This window comes from Mchenga conophoros, linkage group LG9, assembly GCF_057382185.1.
Source record: "Mchenga conophoros isolate Kocher_MC1m ecotype Shallow Benthic linkage group LG9, M_conophoros_male_GT1.1, whole genome shotgun sequence".
NCBI classification, from domain to species: Eukaryota; Metazoa; Chordata; class Actinopteri; order Cichliformes; family Cichlidae; genus Mchenga; species Mchenga conophoros.
In genome coordinates this window covers 9,177,110-9,196,257 of record NC_140534.1, presented here as the reverse complement: position 1 = coordinate 9,196,257, position 19,148 = coordinate 9,177,110, and the positions used below count along the sequence as shown (strand labels likewise).

General features: G+C 42.5%; 1 protein-coding gene across 2 annotated transcripts in view; it reads left to right on the top strand.

Moving 5' to 3' along the window:
• LOC146566719 (partitioning defective 3 homolog) overlaps window positions 1–19,148 on the top strand; it is a 357,883-nt gene that overhangs the window by 198,710 nt on the left and 140,025 nt on the right. For both annotated transcript variants that reach the window (XM_085286313.1, XM_085286312.1), the window contains exon 16: window positions 15,592–15,778. In XM_085286313.1, coding sequence (XP_085142439.1) covers window positions 15,592–15,778 — 187 coding nt within the window. The remainder of the gene's footprint in view (window positions 1–15,591; window positions 15,779–19,148) is intronic.

The following is a 19,148-nucleotide window of genomic DNA, read 5'->3' as shown; positions in this document are numbered from 1 at the left end:
CACCTTTATGTCTCTTTCACCTTCTGCTAGATAGAAATTACTCCACAAATTGGATTTATTTTTTGGCCAAGCTCTCCTGATATACCCTGATGGGAACTCAGGTTGAGTTGTTAACCTCATGTACACTGAATGTATTTTCTGACATGCCCAGATCAATTTTAACATTAGCCAAAGCACCTCTGAAATGCATCGCCTTCACACCCTCACCCCCCACATCACATTCCAAGGTGTGCTGTTTCACTCTTTAAACCTCCCAGGGATTAATGTCAGACTCAATCCTCCCCACCTTCACTTCGCTCCTGACTGGTTTCACTTGGGTCAATTTCCATTCTGCCCAGATGACATCACCAGGCTGAGATCTCGGCTCTTCAGATGTATTAGAATTGGCAATTCAATCCTCGAGTAATCACTGCTGTCATCTCAGTATCAGCAGACCTTTCTCATATGCGTGTGTGCAGAAGCTGAAGGTGACTGCATCAGTGTGGGGAGGGCGTTATTCTGGGAAATGATGAAGTTTAGGCAAATGTATCTACAGCATTTTTCATCCTTCATTCCTTTTTACACCTCTTTTTCACTCTCACCTTCCTTAACTCGCTTTTCCCTCACATTATCTTCTTTATCCATATTATGCTTCTTGCCCTTTTGTCTCCTCCTTGCCCAATCAACTGTCTCCTCATGATCTCTTTGTCTTTAGTCTTTCTCCTTTGTCACCTATCACCCCGTCATCCTTCTGTACACTCTGCAAAGTGAATTTGTAATCTATCACTGATCTACTCTTTCTTCCTTTCTGCCCTTCTCTCAGTCATTCTCCTGTTTCTTTTCTATAACCTCCCCACCATCCCCACCCCAAGAGTGGTGCCACACTGCCACTGATCATAGAAGATCAGAGACTGTGTCAGAAGCATCTGATGGTTAATTAAGCTTTCAGATCAATAGGGCTTGCCCCTGACACTCTCGCTCCCTCTGTCTCCTCTTCTTTCTTTTTTTCCACTCTTTCATCATGCTTTTCTCCTCCAGCCCCAATCAGATGTTTTCAAATTGGTTGGGTTTTTCTCTTACTTTGACTTATTTATTCCACTGGCTTTTCCAGTGCAGGTTTTTCAGAACACTGCTCTGATCATGAGAAGCAAAACTGTGGGGGCACTGATGGAAATGTTTTTTTTTTTTTTGGGCGATTGAAACCTCAAGGGTGTGTAGCTCTCATCTCATTCTGAAGAGTGGGAGTCAAATGAGCCAAGTGGAAAAGTTTTCGAGGTGGGGGCGGAGTAGGTGCTAAAGCAGTAAGTTATCACAGCTAAAGCTCAGCTGAGTCTCAGATCTTTGACTCGGCTTGTCTCGCTGCAAGAATATGCCATTTCCTTTTCTTCTGTGTCTTCGGGCTGCCTCTGAGTCACGTCCTCGTTAACCCATGTCTACTTTCTCTGACATGTCTTCATCTTTTAAACTGACAAAATTCTGTTATTTAAGTCTACTGCGCAGTAACATTTATTCCTATTTATTTTTGCAACACAACACAGCTGCTGTGAAAAGACATGTAGCTCCGAAGAAGTGCTACAATAAATATGGTACTCCATCATAGAGTTCAATTCAAATCAATTTAATTTTATTTATACAGCGCCAAATCACAACAACAGTCGCCTCAAGGCGCTTTATATTGTAAGGTAGAGCCTACAATAATACATACAGAAAAAAACCCAACAATCATATGACCCCCTATGAGCAAGCACTTTGGTAACAGTGGGAAGGAAAAACTCCCTTTTAACAGGAAGAAACCTCTGGTAGAACCAGACTCAGGGAGGGGCGGGGCCATCTGCTACGACTGGATGGGGTGAGATAAGGAAAACAGGATAAAAGACATGCTGTGGAAGAGAGCCAGAGATAATAACAAGTGTGATTGAACGCAGAGAGGTCTATTAACACACATGAAAAGGAAAAACTCAATGCATCATGGGAATCCCCCAGCAGTCTACACCTATTGCAGCATAACTAAGGGAGGATTCAGGGTCATCTGGTCCAGCCCTAACTATATGCTTTAGCAAAAAGGAAAGTTTTAAGCCTAATCTTAAAAGTAGAGATAGTGTCTGTCTCCCGAATCCAAACTGGAAGGTGTTTCCACAGAAGAGGGGCCTGAAAACTGAAGGCTCTGCCTCCCATTCTACTTTTAAATACTCTAGGAACAACAAGTAGGCCTGCAGAGCGAGAGCGAAGTGCTCTAATAGAGTGATATGGTACTACAAGGTCATTAAGATAAGATGGGGCCTGATTATTTAAGACCTTGTATGTGAGGAGCAGGATTTTGAATTCAATTCTGAATTTAACAGGAAGCCAATGAAGAGAAACTAATACAGGAGAAATCTGCTCTCTCTTTCTAGTCCCTGTCAGGACTCTTGCTGCAGCATTTTGGATTAACTGAAGGCTTTTCAGCGAGTTTTTTGAACATCCTGATAATAATGAATCACAGTCACACATTGTCCTTGAACGACACCCCATATTGTATGTTGCACCATATTGGATACTTAAAACCTACAGCATACACCATATGGACAAAAGTATTAGGCCACGCCTCTTTGAATTCAGCTGTTTTCTGTTCCATTGCTACAGCTTTATAAAATCAGATATTCCCCAATCACCCTGTAACTGCCACAAATTTGCAGACCTGGTAATGTTAGAGAGCGGGGTCACTGAGTGCTCAAGTTCATAGTGCATAAAAGTTGCCAGTTACAAACCTCCTCTGGCCTTATCATCAGCACAAAAGTGTGCTAGGAGCTTCGAGGTATGTGTTTCCATGGTAGAGCAGCTTCTGTAGGTGTAATGTGCTTTTGTCCATATAATGCATCTTCTTAGATTATTTATTTTATTAATATTAATAATAATAAAAAAATACAATACAAGTGGAAAATATCTGTCCAGCCAAAATCCTTTCATACGCAAGCTGAAAATGTTTGTTTTTTTTCTGAGCATTTCTTCTTGGACAAGTCTCCTGTCTTTACACTTGGGAAATCCGAATTCCCTCTTGATTTTGAAACTTGTTGTTATGTTGAAGACATGTTGATAGATGATGCATTTATCTTCTTCTTTTTTTTCATTTGCCCCGACAGCCCCATGAATATTATTTTAGAGTTGTGAGTGGGCGTCGTAATTGGAAACTGTTCCTGATTGCTCACTCTGTCGCTGAGGAACTGAGTGCAGTGGTTCATGTTTAAACGTCTGTCAGTCTGTGACCACTTTTGTCAAAACACTAACGTCAGAACTGTGAACTATAGTGTTGAGTGCTCATGTAAGCATGTAGAAATGACTGCTCTGTACTGATGACTTAGAAGATCAACTTGTTAACAGTCATCACAGCTGATGGTTCCCAGTGCAAAACCGTGTCTAGTTTTCTCCCTTGTACATGCTGATTTCGTGGGGGGTTAACGCCTGAAGTGTAGTGAGGTAGTCAGATCCTGGATGGCAAAAAACAGGATAAGACTGACGTCACACTCTAATCACAATCCATAATAATGGGTGAGCATCTGTAAGAATACAAAAAGCCAGGGTAGAGATTTCATGTCATTTTAATTCTGTAAAAAGAAGTGATGCTTCACTGTCCTCTCTGATTTGTCCATAAATAAGTGCCGATGGCTTACTGTTATCCACGGCCCTTCATGACCTTGGACATGATTTAATGTCAGCAGTGTCGTTATTTACTTTGGAGGCAAATAGCATAAATATTCCTGACATAATCTTACACACGTAAATTCATCTGCCATGCAGACAACAGCTACCTACTTTAATTTAAATGAAGGCAACGCATAGTGTTGTGAAAACACGTGTGAAGCTGTCACAGTGAAGTGCATTCATCGGTGTTGATGGTAAATGTCTGCGGGTTAGACAGAGAATTTTTGCTCCATCTTCTTCTGCTTGTTATTTCATATGGGGCTCAGACATATTGCCTGGTGCGTGAGATGTGACAGTTGTGGTTCGGGGACAGATATCGAGATTGGCTTAGCAAGGTCAGCAAGCATACAGCCGCCAGGGCTTGACTGACAACTTGATTTTGAGTGCATCTAACCTGCTAAATTTCTGAATCATGAAGGCCAGAGGTGTGGAGTTTGGGATATGGTGCGGCGCACTTAGTGCATTACCTACAAACTAAAAAGAACTACACGCTCGCGCAGAACCTCTGCAGCTGCTTCTACCCACTGATGTGAGCTGTGCATTCCCCTTTGGAGCAAACGGTGATTACAGACAAAACTCTGAGGCATTCCATCTCTTAAAAGACAAACAAAGGAACTCTCTAACCAAATCAAGCACTCTCCTCTGATGCTCCATTGCATTACGCTGCCTGCGCCTCTATAAATGAATCGAGACACAGAGGTAAATGGGATGGAATGGTTTTGCTGCTCAAGAATTAAGATCTGACTGTGATTGCGAGTTATTGCAGATGGCAGCAAGTCAATTCAGTGAAAATGTAAACTCCATATTTCTGCCAAGCCATGATTGTTGTTGTCGTGCTCTCTGTGTACTGTTAAAAAAAAAAGAGCAAATAGCTGCAATGCTCCTCAGATGCCTTATCTCACCTTACCTTAAGTATTGATCAGAAACCTGGCTCTCTAGTCTACACCCAATATTCACAGGCTGCCTTTCTTCTGAAACACGAGGAAAAGGCCTTGAGTCTCTGGGGTAAAAAGGACATTAAAGAAACTGATGGACATTATGGACAATGCTGGGCATCCTCTGCACACGGCCATAAACAACCAGAAGAGTCTGTTCAGTGACAGGTTGCTTCTCCCCAAGACAAGAACTAACAGACTTAAAAACTCCTTTGTCCCACACGCCATCAGACTGTTTAACTCCTCTCTGGAGGGGAGAGGGAGGGGAAACAGGAGGACAAAGGAGGGGGGAACAACTAAGCTGTAGTGCCTCTGCACCTCACTGTACAATACCTTGTGCAATACTTTTTGTAAATAGTCAACAGTGCAATAGACTCAATACTTGAAATGTGCAATTCACTTGTATTTTTATTTTTATTCCTATTTATTCTATTTATCCCCTTTGTATATTTTATTTATATTTGTCTCTGTATTTATATATGTGTGTGTGTGTGTGTGTGTGTGTGTGTGTGTGTGTGTATATATATATAACAGTTCTGTAACTGTAACTTTGGTCGTTGCTGTGCTTTTTTTGGAAGTCGAATTTCCCAGAGGAACCCACCCGAGGGATTAATAAAGTTCTATCTTATCTTATCTCTTATCTTATCTAATTGGTGCAATTGAATGAAATTATAGGAATCATAATCATGGCAACAGCAGAGACATGCTCACACAGGAGACAGGTGCTATTAAGCTAGTATAGTGCCATTACATTGATCATGTGGACACTTTTGCTGTGATCTTGCCTGTAGTATTTTGGGCTGTCATTCAGGACTGTCTGCTTGGTGTGCAATTCAGCTGATCAATAGTTCCAGGTAGTCCCATTCTTGGATTGTTTCAGTAAGCCATGCAGCTCTGTGATGCTGTCAGCGTTAGCTTCACACGTGCATGAACACATCATGGCCAAAAAGCTGTATCTGCAGTCAGCAGGTGGTGAACATAAAGCACTCTGCTTGACTCCATGCTCAAAGTAGATGAGTTCTTCACTCTACTTTTTGCTTTTTTTTCATGCTATCCTTCCATCCATGCCCGTGTTTTGCCCTCTAAAGGTGAAGGGATAGAGATCTACCAAGTAAAGTAGCCGTCTCATTTACACAAAAAAGTAGGAAAGAAAGAAGGAAAGAGGAAATATGCAAGAAGGAAATATGGAGCCAAGTAAAATCTCCTGCATGTGCATACTGTGACAGCGACAGTCAGGGTTTTGCCACAAAGGTCGTTAGCATCACACCCAGCTTTTGCCTTTCCGTTCTGTCTAATTGAAAAGTGCCACCGGGTGTGGGATCCACACGCTGGGGTGAAAATTAAGGCTCGTGCACAAATGCTTTCTGTGCATGTGGCTTTTTGACCCAAACTGAGTGCATGCCTAGCAGCGAGGGACAGGTAGTGGAGTTAGACTGGAGGTGGGAACCAGGCGAGCAGAGTCCTGCTGTTGTCACACAGGAAAGAAGGTGTTTGCAGGATGTAATGTGTGCGATGCAGGCAAGGGTGTAAAATCCTGCAGGCACATTGACCCAAATTAAAAAAACAAACAAAAAAAGGTACTTGTAGAAGTTTATTTTACCCTTTAGTGATTAAAAATCCTATAAAAAAGTCATCCTTTCTTTATGCTCACCTGTCAGAAGAATAGCGAGCTCTTTTTAAAATCAGTGTGTGTATATAGTGTTACCCTGAAATTTGACCCTTTTCTCTGCTTTTCTGTGCTTATTCTTTTGAAGTGGCGTGAGCGTAAGTTTAGCAGCAATCTTTTTAATGTATTCTGTAAAAAATAAAATAAATAAATAAAAGGCAGCAGTATTTGCAAGATGCACTTTCAAGATGTTTTTCCAAAGAAAGTTTTGCGTGACATATCACCTTTAAGTTATGAAAAAACATGAGCGTGGTAATTGGCGACAATTATGGGGGTGAAGGAAGTTTTACTTTTAGAAACACTTGTGCATATCAGCAGTGTTGTATTTAAAGTATAATTTGTGTGATATTGTGGGAAAGGGAGACTCTAATCATAAAAAGTACCACACAGTAACTCTAATTTGTGTATAAAGTACAAACTAATGTTATAAACCAACCCGTTACAATGAATCAAGTGAAAGTACTTTTTTTTTCTTTAACATACTGTTTCTGGATATTGAGCTACTCTGGCTGCTGTTTGTGTGGAAAAAATATTGATGTGATTTTGATGCTGTTCCCTGAAATGCCATCTGCAGGCTAAATAAAAGCCTTGGATGTGAGTGCTGTTCTTCATTCAACACCATCGATGGCTTGACCTCTAGAAAAGAAAAACCTTTTAGTTGCTTCGTGGTAATACGTCGCAGAGTGGTGGTCAGACGATGTATTGAAGACAGTCTTTGCCGTAGCAATGACTTCCATAAATTGATGTTTTAGCATTAAGCTGTCATCACCTTAGTTTTCCAAGCATACGTGTATAATAGACACACATTTGCCAGTATGTGGTAATAGGGACCTTCAGCCAGGATTCTAAATATATAAGAAATTGACTGGATGTTAAAGGTTCTGTTCTTGTGTCCATGGGAAGCATTGATCATCTCCACGTGTCTCTATAAGTCTCACACTTTAGTAGCTGCTCTTCATATACCAGACGTCTTGATGCCATGTTTCCCTACAAGGAAGAGATTGTCATAAAGCCAATCTACTAAATGCGCTGATCAATAGCATTAATGAAGGAATCCCTTGTGGAACACTGCTGAAAAACGGCACCGATGTCCCTTGGTGTACATAAAGGCTTTCGGCTTCTGCTGGTATGTACTTAGGGTGATTACCCGCTGCTATCCGTGTATGGGTCTGATAGCTGTGACAGCATGGATCAACTAATGACCTCTCCTCCATCCACATCAATAGGCCAAAGTTTCACAGAAGGAGGAAAAGGAGGAGGGAGAACATAGAGGAAAAGAAAGTGTGAGAGTGCGTGATGGGACAGAGATGGAGGAAATCGAGCAGGAGAGGGAAGATGGAGTGAGGCTATTAGTGTGACCTTTCACCTCACAGCTCAATGTTTCAACAGGTAATGCTTGGTCAGAGGGCAGAAAGAAGAGAAGAGCGATACTCTGATCTATTTGGATGGATGCAGCCAGGTGGCCTCTGGAGCCAGAGAGCTCATCCGTCTTCGTCCGCACGCTCTGTTAGAGGGAGCAAGAACATCTTTGCTTCAGTATTGTGGCATCGGTATCAACTCATAGGAATTTCAGAAACATGTGCAGAGACATTGGCGTGGCTTTAGCAATGTAAAAGTGAATATGCAAACTGTTTAATTACCTTTCACCTTGGAGGTTATGTTTTTGGTAGCGTGTGCATGCATCTCAACTTTCTGTCTGTAAACAAGATAGCTCGGCAGGGGTGTAGAGTGGGGTCATGTTTAATAATGCTTTAAATTTTGGCTTACGTCCACCAAGGCCTGCAAGGTCAGCTTAATTATTTATTGGTCAAAAATTGACAAAAATCCTTAAAACTATGATTTTTGCAAGTGTGGTGTATATTGTAAACATGCAGAAGGTAGTGTATAAAGACTTAAAAAGTGATAATAATGTTATATAGAGCTGTTTACTGCTAATGTTTGTTTTGACAACATACAGGGAATGATACATCAGGATTTTAAATGTCACATTACTTCGGACCTCTGACATTTTCTTCAAGGTTAAATAAGGTCAAACTTTCATAAAATGTATTTTATCTTTAAAACTTGGTTAAAATTCTGCTGACTTAGTTTGTATTACTAACATTTAGTAAATGATACTGGATACTGACCACATCTGACATCTGACCTCTGACCTAACCTTTACGTTTCTCTGCCTTTCTTTCCGGTTGACCCCAAAATGTGTTATATCTTCATAAAAAGAATGAGAATGAGCTGCCTAGTTCATTAGAAATCTACAGTCATAATAATAGACAATGAACTCAAGTTATTCATATCCAATTATTTCCAAATCAGTGGCTATTATCCATGACCCACTCCTACATAATGTTGCATAATAAAAGTAAACATCTGTCATGCTGCCCTTTTCTGATTTTACATTTAAAATTGAATTTATACAAAATACAACACCGTTCCCTTAAAAACTACCAGAATGTGAGCTGCCTTGGCTGAGGCAACACTGAAAAGTCATTTTCTAACATTACAATTAACAGCCAGGGTGATCATGTTGGACTTCAATAGGTGTCAGCGATCCTGTTAATCCTTCACAATGCACTATTATTGCTAGATGGCAAACCACACCAAACAAGCTGATTTATTTTTAGCAGAACAGAAGATGTAATGAGAGGGGTCCCAGGGTGTTGTCTTCTGTGAGCCTGCTTCTGTCAGTGTGACTCACATGAGGCTATCTTTAATCACAGTGTGAGAAAGGTCATGATGACATCATCAGATTGCCACAGGTCTCTTTCCTTAACCCCAAAGATGGTAAGCATCTATGTAACAATTACCTAATAGCCCCTTTGTAAAACATTAGCCTGCTGTGAACAATTACTCATTATCAGAGTAAAAATAGTCCCTTCACGACTCAGCATATGTATTTCTCAGATAAGTGAGTTGAAGTCCAGATAACTGCATGAAAAATTCCATAGTTTCTGTCGTTTTTTTTCTTTTTTACGTCATCACCTCAGGGTGCTTTATAATGTAAGGTAGAGACCATACAATAATGCAGAGAAAACCCCAACAATCAAACAACCGCCTGTGAGCAAGCACTTGGCGACAGTAGGAGGGAAAAACTCCTTTTTATCAGGAAGAAATGTCCAGTAGAACAAAATTTCAGAAGAGGGGCAGCCTTATGCTGCGACTGGTTGGGTGTGATGGGAGTAAAACGACGCTCAACAATTACAAAAGAAGGCCTTAAGAATATTCTTGCTCATTATTTCATCAGCACTTTGCATTAAGAATCACTTCTCCATAACAAACAGAAGTGACTTTCAAAATGCCTCCATCACTAGTTATTCCGAGTTCCAACACACATGACTGTTCACCGTGTCGATCTGGCTGGCTCGTCAGCTACTGTGAGGAGCTGATAAAAGACAATGGTGTTAAAGCAGTGAGTGAGCTGCTCCATCTGAGCCTCGCTGTTCCAAGTTGCTGAAAAGCGTCTGCCTCTATTCCCACTCCGCCCTTTGCTCAGCCAAGTTTTATGAACCACAGTGTGATTTAACTCGTATCAACATATTGTTCCCTGTGAGCCATTTTCTCTTTGTCTTCTCCAGCCAACCTTAGTCTCGTCTGTTTCATTGTCCCGGTTAGTCATGTTCAGAGTCAAGTATCATGAGTAGGCGGGCTGTGATTTCCCTCTATGCTGATTATGCTGACAGCTGCAGAAAAGCATTCGCTGCAGTTTCTAATTATATTTTCACCTTTGAAAGCATCGGCACGGCCCCGGTTTTTCCTGCGCACTCTTCATACAGTGCTGTAGTGCATGTGCACATAGGCACGGAAGTGGTAACTGTAACGACTTTTCTTCTGCAGTGGTGGTCACTTGTGTCAAGGGGTCCTGACTGGAAATATTTCATGAAGCTGGGAGAAAAGCCTGCAGACTTTCTAATTAAAGCAGTGTCCTCTAGCAAAGTGGACCGTGACACAAGTGTATGTAAGGTGATTATAGATGGTGTGTCGTCTTAAAGAGAGCATATTGTAAGTTTGAGCAAATGTTCTGTCCGTGTGTGGTGTAAGTGAACATGCACTAAAAGTTTTAAAGTTTTATTTTGGGTGGGGTTTTTTTGTTTTTTTTTTAGAAAGACATAGTTAATACTCTGTGTCTGTTCAGGGTTGCTGCTGCAGTCAAAGTCTCTGTTGCTGATGCAACCGAGAAGCAATTCCATCTACTTACTAAGGGAATGTAAATGCAGGTATAAGAAAAGCCCCCGTGGAAACACAACCGCAGGGCATCTTTTACTGACACTGTCGCACTTTTGCTAAACTGACTGTAAAGCATGACATTTGAAATTTTGAAGGGAAAATGACTAAGTAGTGCTGTCATGACAGAAAAGGCTCAGAAAATAAGGTCAGATATATCCTTAGAATTCTACACGTATATTACTTATACAGATTTACAGAAGTAAAACCATATCTATTTATTCTCACTTTAATAGACTGTGCAGATTTTACTTACCTTCATTTCCCTTGATCCTAGACATTATTGAAAGAAACTATCATAATAACTTGAGAAATTACTTCAACCACTTTTATTAATAATCAAAATTCAACTATAAAATAACTGAATTTTCTTGGTCTGTCTACTGTGAGAATGATACATTTAGCTTAGCCTAATTGACTTCCTGGACTTATCACTGCCATTACTCCAATACTCCTGATTTACAGTACAGGGGGAATTCAATCACCTGCGGTTCTCTGTCAAGCTGTCTGAGTGAGAAATGGCCTTCATTTCACCTGTACAGTGTTGGTAGCCATCTTAACTGCTTTAGATTAGCAATCTAAAGACAAAAGGACTAGGCTCTCAGTAGAACCGGTTAACAGATGCAAAAGTATGGTCATGTGAAAAAGAAGGTTTCACATGACTTTGCAGTCACGGGTGTAGTTAGTAAAAAACTAAGTACCTCTATAAAAGCAGCCTTTGTAAGGAGCATTCAGTTTGCTGGTATGGTGCACTCAGATGTGTGTTAACACAATGCCACAATCTTCCCAGGAGTGTACATCCATGTAAATCCCCCCCAAGGTTTGACTGTGACTCTGCAGGTCTCAGTTAGAATGTTAAATATTAAAGTTTAAGTTGGTAGATTAGAAAATGACTGAACAAGTATGGCTTGTTTGGAAGTGTTCCCCCTTATCTTTTAAGAACAGCAGCACGGCTGTTCAATTGCATCTGAATGAATCAAATAGTGGAGTTGTTTGTTATGTAGTGTTACAACACAGCACAGCGCAAACACTTCATACCACCTCTGAAGGACAGTGATGGAGGGGGTCATGATTTGGGATTGTCTTGGAGCTACAGGACCTGGCCGTCTTGCTGTCTTCAAGTTGACCGTGAGGTCCTCTGAGACAAATGTTAGGCCAGCTGTTGGCTAAAGTTTGGCTGAAAATAGTTCATGCAACAGAACAAACACAGCAGCAAATCTACATCAGAATAGCTAAAGATGAATCAAAGTTGCAACAGGCCAGAGTCCTGACCTGAAACTGACTGAGATGCTGTGGCCAGACCTTAAAAGAGCCCATTTAAGACTTCCCACAAACCCCAATGAAATGAAACAACACTTTTTTAAAGAGCACTCCATGATTCCTCTGCAACGACACAAGACACTGAAAGCTGTACAGAAAACAATTACTCCAACACACGTGGAAACCGGCAACTCGACCACTGTTACACCTCTTTCCGGGATGCGTACAAAGCCCTCCCCCGCGCCCCATTCGGCCAATCAGATCACTGCTCCATCCTGCTCCTGCCCGCCTACAGGCAGAAGCTGAAACAGGAAGCTCCAACCCGGAGGGCGGTGCACTGTTGGACGGACCAATCGGAGTCTGCGCTGCGGGACTGTTTTGATCACGCGGACTGGGAAATGTTTCACGTGGCCGCCAGAGACATTGATGAATACACAGACTCAGTCTGTGGATTTATCAGGAAATGCGTGGAAGATGTCGTCCCATCCAGAACAGTTAAATCTTTCCCAAATCAAAAACCCTGGATTAACGGAGATGTTCGCGCGGCACTGGCGGCACGGAACACCGCCTTTGCCTCCGCGAACACATCGGACTACAAACACGCACATTACCAACTCCGGAAGACGATCAAAGCAGCCAAACGTGAGTACAGGGACAGGGTGGAGCAACAGTTTGACAACCCTCGGAGTATGTGGCAGGGACTAAACACGATCACAGACTTTAGAGGGAAAACCAGCACACCGCAGACCACGGCCTCTCTGTGTGAGGATCTAAACGTATTCTACGCTAGATTCGACACAGCGAACACCATGAGACCGGACAGTGTGCGCACCGCGGATGACGTCAGTGCGCACACTGTGTCTGAGGAGGATGTGCGGAAGTGCTTCAGGAAGGTGAACGCACGCAAAGCTACTGGTCCGGACGGGATTCCCGGCCGCGTCCTCAGGTCATGCGCGGCTCAGCTGGCTGGAGTGTTCACACACATCTTCAACCTTTCCCTCTCTCTGTCTGTAGTCCCAGCCTGCTTCAAAATGGCCACCATCGTCCCTGTACCCAAATCCTCCACCATCTCCTCATTGAACGACTGGCGACCTGTAGCCCTGACCCCCATCGTAAGCAAATGCTTCGAGAAGCTGGTCAGGGACTTCATCTGCTCTGCACTACCCGACTCACTGGACCCTCTACAGTTTGCATACCGCCACAACAGGTCCACTGATGATGCCATAGCCCTGACACTACACACTGCCCTGTCACACCTGGAGAAGAGAGACACGTATGTGAGGATGCTGTTTGTAGATTACAGCTCAGCATTCAATACCATCGTTCCCTCGAAGCTGGACAGGAAACTGCAGGATCTAGGACTGAGCAGCTCCCTCTGAAGCTGGATCCTTAGCTTCCTGTCTGACAGACGCCAGGTGGTCAGACTGGGCAGCATCACCTCATCCCCCATCACACTGAACACTGGTGCTCCACAGGGGTGTGTACTGAGCCCTCTCCTGTACTCACTCTACACCTACGACTGCACAGCCACTAACAGCTCCAACATCATTGTGAAGTTTGCGGACGACACTACAGTGGTGGGTCTTATCACCAACGGTGATGAGACGGCTTACAGGGAGGAGGTCAGCGCCCTGACCCACTGGTGTCAAGACAACCATCTCACCCTCAACGTCGCAAAGACAAAGGAGTTGATAGTGGACTTCCGGGGGTGCAGAGAAGTACACACCCCCATCACCATCAACGGCGCTGCTGTGGAGAGAGTGAGCAGCTTCCGGTTCCTTGGAGTACATCTGGCTGAGGATCTTACGTGGTCAGTACACACAAACAAAACAGTGAAGAAGGCGCAGCAGCGCCTCTTCTTTCTCAGGAGACTGAAAAGATTCGGCATGAGCCCCCGCATCCTCAGGACCTTCTATCACTGTGCCATTGAGAGCATCCTCACTGGATGCATCACCACCTGGTATGGCAACAGCACCGCCTACAACTGCAAAGCTCTCCAGCGAGTAGTGCGGTGCTCTGAACGGATAATTGGAGGTGAGCTTCCCTCCCTCCAAGACATCTACAGGAAGCGGTGCCTGAGGAAAGCGGGGAGGATCATCAAGGACTCCAGTCACCCCAGCCATCAACTGTTCAGACTGCTTCCATCAGGAAGGAGGTTCTGCAGCATCCGGTCCCGTACCAGCAGACTGAGAGACAGCTTCTTCCATCAGGCCATCAGACTGCTGAACACTTCATAGACACCTCAGCTTCACTACTGGAACTTCAACATTATGCACTCCACACTGTATATAAATGCCACTTGTTTTGCACATATTCAACTCTGTATATTTTATATATTTTATTATTATTATTATTATTTTTTTTTTTTTATTTTTATTTTTTTTTACTATTTAATTTGTAAAAATGTGTATACACACACACACACACACACACACACACACACACACACACACACACACACACACACACACGTAGGAAAATATTTAGTATACACATCCAGAAATGCATACACTATTATATATTGTACATATATTTATTAGTTTCAGGTTGGCCATTCTTGTACTTTGCTCGTTTGTGTTGTTGTGTTTGCACATCTCTGTTGCTTGTGGGGCTCGCACACAAGAATTTCACTCGCATGTGCTGTGCCAGTGTGCCTGCACATGTGATGTGACAATAAAAGTGATTTGATTTGATTTGATTTGAAAAACGCACCTTTCCACATTGAATTGGCGCTGTGAGTGCTGGATAAGCGCGCCTTTATTTCTGTCCTCTCCCACGCAGCTCTGTTTTGATTCTTTGTTTTTTTTTCTTCCCTTTTTTTTAATCTCCAAGTACCGAAACTAAACTATACCGCTCGCTGCTGCATTGATTGGTGCTGAGATTTACTTCCACAATGTGCATTTATCATTCGTCGGGCCCCAGTGAAATTAAATGACTCTCAGATTCACGTTGGGATCCTGCCAGAGTAAATATTGTTGTCTGCTGCTAGTGATTACACACAATTGTTCCTAAGCTATTAAATTTGCAAAATACCTCTGTGATAATGGAAACAAAAGCAACGACCACAGGAAGTCCAGAATCTCTGAAAGACTTTGTCTAATGGCAAGCAGGTGTGTGGCTGAATTCACGTCTCATCACTTGTCTCGCGTTCGGATCGGCCACGAAGAAGTCGTGCGCAGATCGGCTTTCAGAATGAAGCTTCCGCCTCTTCATTGTAATGCCACTTCTCATGCTGTTGAACAACCCTTCTGTTGCCCTTGGCGCTGAGTGCCAGCACATTCCCCATTGACTTTGACTCCTGAGGAGCAGCAAAAGAGCGATTCAAAGAAGTCCTCAGCGGGGAGGGTCAGGCGGGACAGAATACAGATCAGGGAGAGGCCTTTTTCTGCTTGTATTTGTCCTTGGAGGAGAGTGAAGGAGAATAGCTAAAACTACCCGGGTCCAGAACTTTTGCCTGTGACATTAAGAGACTGGATAGACATTAGAGCACTTTGTGTTTGTCTTATGAGTCCTCATGGCCACTTAGACTTTCCATGAATGAACTGTGCTATCATTTAGAAGATGTTTGTTATTTCCTTTCAGTACTGCTACTCCAGATAAGAGCAGAAATCCACTAGTTTTGCAAAATAACGTCCTCAGCATTATCTGTTTGCAGTGTCATGCTGTTAATTAGGAACGCAAGATAAAATTATATTTACACAAATATGTCTGCACATGGGGTGTGTGCGTTTAAAAAAAAAAGTTTAATAAATGGGTCTTGACACAGTTTTGTATTTTATAATTGAAATGAAGCTCAAATATACACGGTCACACTCCATTTGCTAATCAGTCTCTCCTTGTCCTGGTTTTTCTCAGGTCGCTCCCAGCTCTCTCCGACTGTGAACATGCCACAGGACGACATAGTAATGATCGAAGACGACAGGCCACCCCTGCTCCCTTCCCACCTGTCTGACCAGTCGTCGTCCAGCTCCCATGATGACATGGGTTTTGTGGGAGAAAACCCAGTTCCCTGGATTCATGAGCTGCCCGGACAGAATGAATGGTAAGCTGCAGGTTGTTCTCACTTTGTGGGAGAGTCGGCTGAATTATTTATGGCTTGATGGACTTCAGACGGCCCCCTTTGTGGGAGAGAGTAGGACAGAGTTTATATGATGTGTAGGCTGGCTAGTTTGTTAGCACAGCCAAAGTCTCCACCGCTGAGGTGGGAGATTATGTTTACCCAGAACTGGTCCAGGAAAGAAGAGCATCACAGTTTTTGGATTGAAGATTTTGCAGAATGTCATACCAGTTAATTATGATTATTTATTTATTTTTTGACCGAATGTGCATGCATTTTCAGCAACTATTTCCCACATTTATTAGATATTGTAATGGTTTTTCCTTGGTAGAAATTGGTAAACGGGACAGTCTTACTGCCGTAACGAACCAGGAAATAAAGTTTTCATATCGTACACCAAGTTCACTGTAGGACAGTAATGACATTCTGCTTTAGGGCTCTGGTTGGAATCCTAAAATATGAGTCTGGGTATAGGTGTGTGTGTGTGTGTGTCTGTGTGTGTGTGTCTGTGTGTGTGTCTGTGTGAGAGAGAGACTGTAATGGAATCAGCAGCAGTAGTCACACAGCAACACTCTTGGGGACCCATATTCTTCTTCCAGCACTCCAACCCTCACCACCTGTGGGATTTTGGCACCCCACTCAGTCTGCAGCCCGACTGGTGCCACCCTCCTGACATATTTCGGCATGTAAATGAGACTTGGATTCTTCAACATTTTCAGAACAACAAGCTCTTAAAGAGTTTAGCTAGATAAGAAGAGGAACCAGTAGACACAAAGGAAAGAAAAGGGGTGAGGGTGTAGAAAAAGGAAAGGCATTTCAACCCTTATATCTGCTTTAAAATAGCCAGTAGTTACTCTAAAATTTCCTGACATTTCCTGAATTGATTGCATTGTTCAGTTACCGGAAATGTATTTCCAAGACATCCAATCATCTTGTAATTCTTGTCGGAATGACAGAGACAAAAGAAATCAGCACCTGCATTTCCACTCACCACTCATTGTTTCTAATTCTTGCATTCTTTCTTTGTTGTTGCTGGTGGTTTTTTTTTTTTTTTTTGTGATGATTGGCTGTTTGAGGCCACATGGATGGATGCAGCAAGTGGCTTGAAGATGATGTTTTTGGCTGCCACAGATAGAGATGCTCTGTCTGTTTCTCTCCTTTTTATTATTATTATTTTTATATCGTTTTCCCTGGAGACTCTCTACCCTCTCACTCTTCTTTTTCTCTCTCTCTGTCTCATTCATTATAAATGACTGGATTTGCTCAGCATGCCTGTTGTGCACGTGATGTCAGAGGTTTGTCATAGTGGATTAGGTCCACAGCGCATGGCTGAAATGCACTCAGGTTTCCTCACACGCTCCCTGTCTATAAACTCACACAAATGCACAACCGCACGCACATATGCACACGCACATGCATGATGTAAGCCCATAAGGCAGGAGTGCGCTATATAGCACTGCCTAGGGTTATTCTGAATAATTCATGTCTCTCTCTCACACACACACAAACACACATCATGCACACATTTTTTTTATGCAAATGCTTACAGCTGCTTAAACGCATCAAGTGTGTATCATCATTCTGACTGACTTACACCCTTTCTCATTTCCCTTTTCAAGTGCCCCCAATATCCCACCAAACACACACGCACACACTTATACACAGAGTTAACAGGCATATTGAGCCAGCAGGGGATGTGGGTCAGCCAGACTCCAATGTACCGGAACTGTTACTTTTTAATTAAGCTCTGCACCAGTGCTGCCAGGGGTCTATATGCACTGAATATGTATTGTACAGAACTGTGAAAGTCTCACCTTTGGCTTCCAGTATTATTCAGCCTTCCATCGTCTTGGGAGATGCCTTGCCAAGGCCATACACCTACAGTGAATGCACAAAGTGCAAAAAAGGCTGGTTGGCTGATAAAATCATTGTAATTCATGACCTTTCTGTTATTGGTCTTCACTTTTTTCACTTACTGGAATTGAACAAATTCACATTTGGTGTTTTCTGCTATTTAATTCCCTTTATTCATTTGTTGTTGTTGTTTTTAATCGCTTTCACTCTATGTGACTCTGTTCACACACACTAATACATACCAGCTGCTTTGTGACATTCATTCAAGCTTAGTTTGTCTATCAGTCGTTTCTGTTGCTGATTTCAGCCTCTAGGATTTTATAAAAGTACATTCTCAGCTTTCAGTTCAATTCCATTCAGCTCAGTTCAATTCAGTTGTATACATGTTGTCTACATAGCACCCCGACAATCAGACGGCCCCCTTATAAACAAGCATTTGGCGACCATGGGAAGGCAGAACTCCGGCGTAACCAGAGGCAGGGCTGTGGCCCTCAAGATAAATGGTTGGTCATTAAGGAAGATACCCCATCTCATATATATTGTGATGAAATATTAGAACAACCTGTTATTTATTTTATTCTTAAAATCACTTGGTACTATTTCCCCATGGTGCATGTTTTGAGTATGTGTGCTTGTCTTTGTTCATATTTTACCGAGTGAAAACGTAAGCCTGTGTTTCCCTCCCTTCATACTTAGTGCTCCCTCAGCGTTTCATCACTTTTACAGGCCTGAAATGAACATAAAATGAGTTGTAAATATTACAACTCTGCGTTTGTAGATCTTAAAATGGTAATGCACAAAGAGCCAAGCTTTTATGTGTTGTTGCTATATTACAGACCGTTTTATTGCTATGGTTGTTACTACTGGCAGTGACGTGTTGCGCTTAGTCAAACTAGATTGGGACTTGAAGTCAGTCACTAGATAAAGTCTGCCCTAAAGTCTAGATAATCTACTGTAAAAGTTCCTTAGAGATGCACTTGACTGAAGCTGCAGCCAGCTGTAGAAATTGGTGTTTGCATTGCTTAAGTCCAAGATGTCAGTGAGCAGGGTTAAAGAGTGTGTGAGCATGATTCAAAGAGTTGATGGAAGCCAGCACGTCTGTCAGGTTCCACTGGGTAAACAAGTGGTTGTAAATTATTACTTTGAATATCTGTGGTCCTGACCTGAAGCAATAACTCCCTAAGCTGTGCCTCCTCCTTCCTTCATTGGTTTGAATCCAAAGCCAAACAGGAAAGGCCATGTCCAAATGATTTACAGCACAACAGATACAAAGAGAGGTTTGATATTACAGCTTTGCACAATAATTTGGATCAGTGCAAAGATGAAAGGTTTTTTTTCTTCCAAACATGGAACAGTGTCAGAGAAATTTAAAAAAAGAAAGTGTATTTTAACGTCAGGCTCTTTTAAAGATGCAAATGAATGTTTCTAGTTTCCACCTGGTTTTCATCCCACAAGTTGACAAAGTGCAGTTGCAGGGTGTGTCTGTAAAAAACGGTCCACT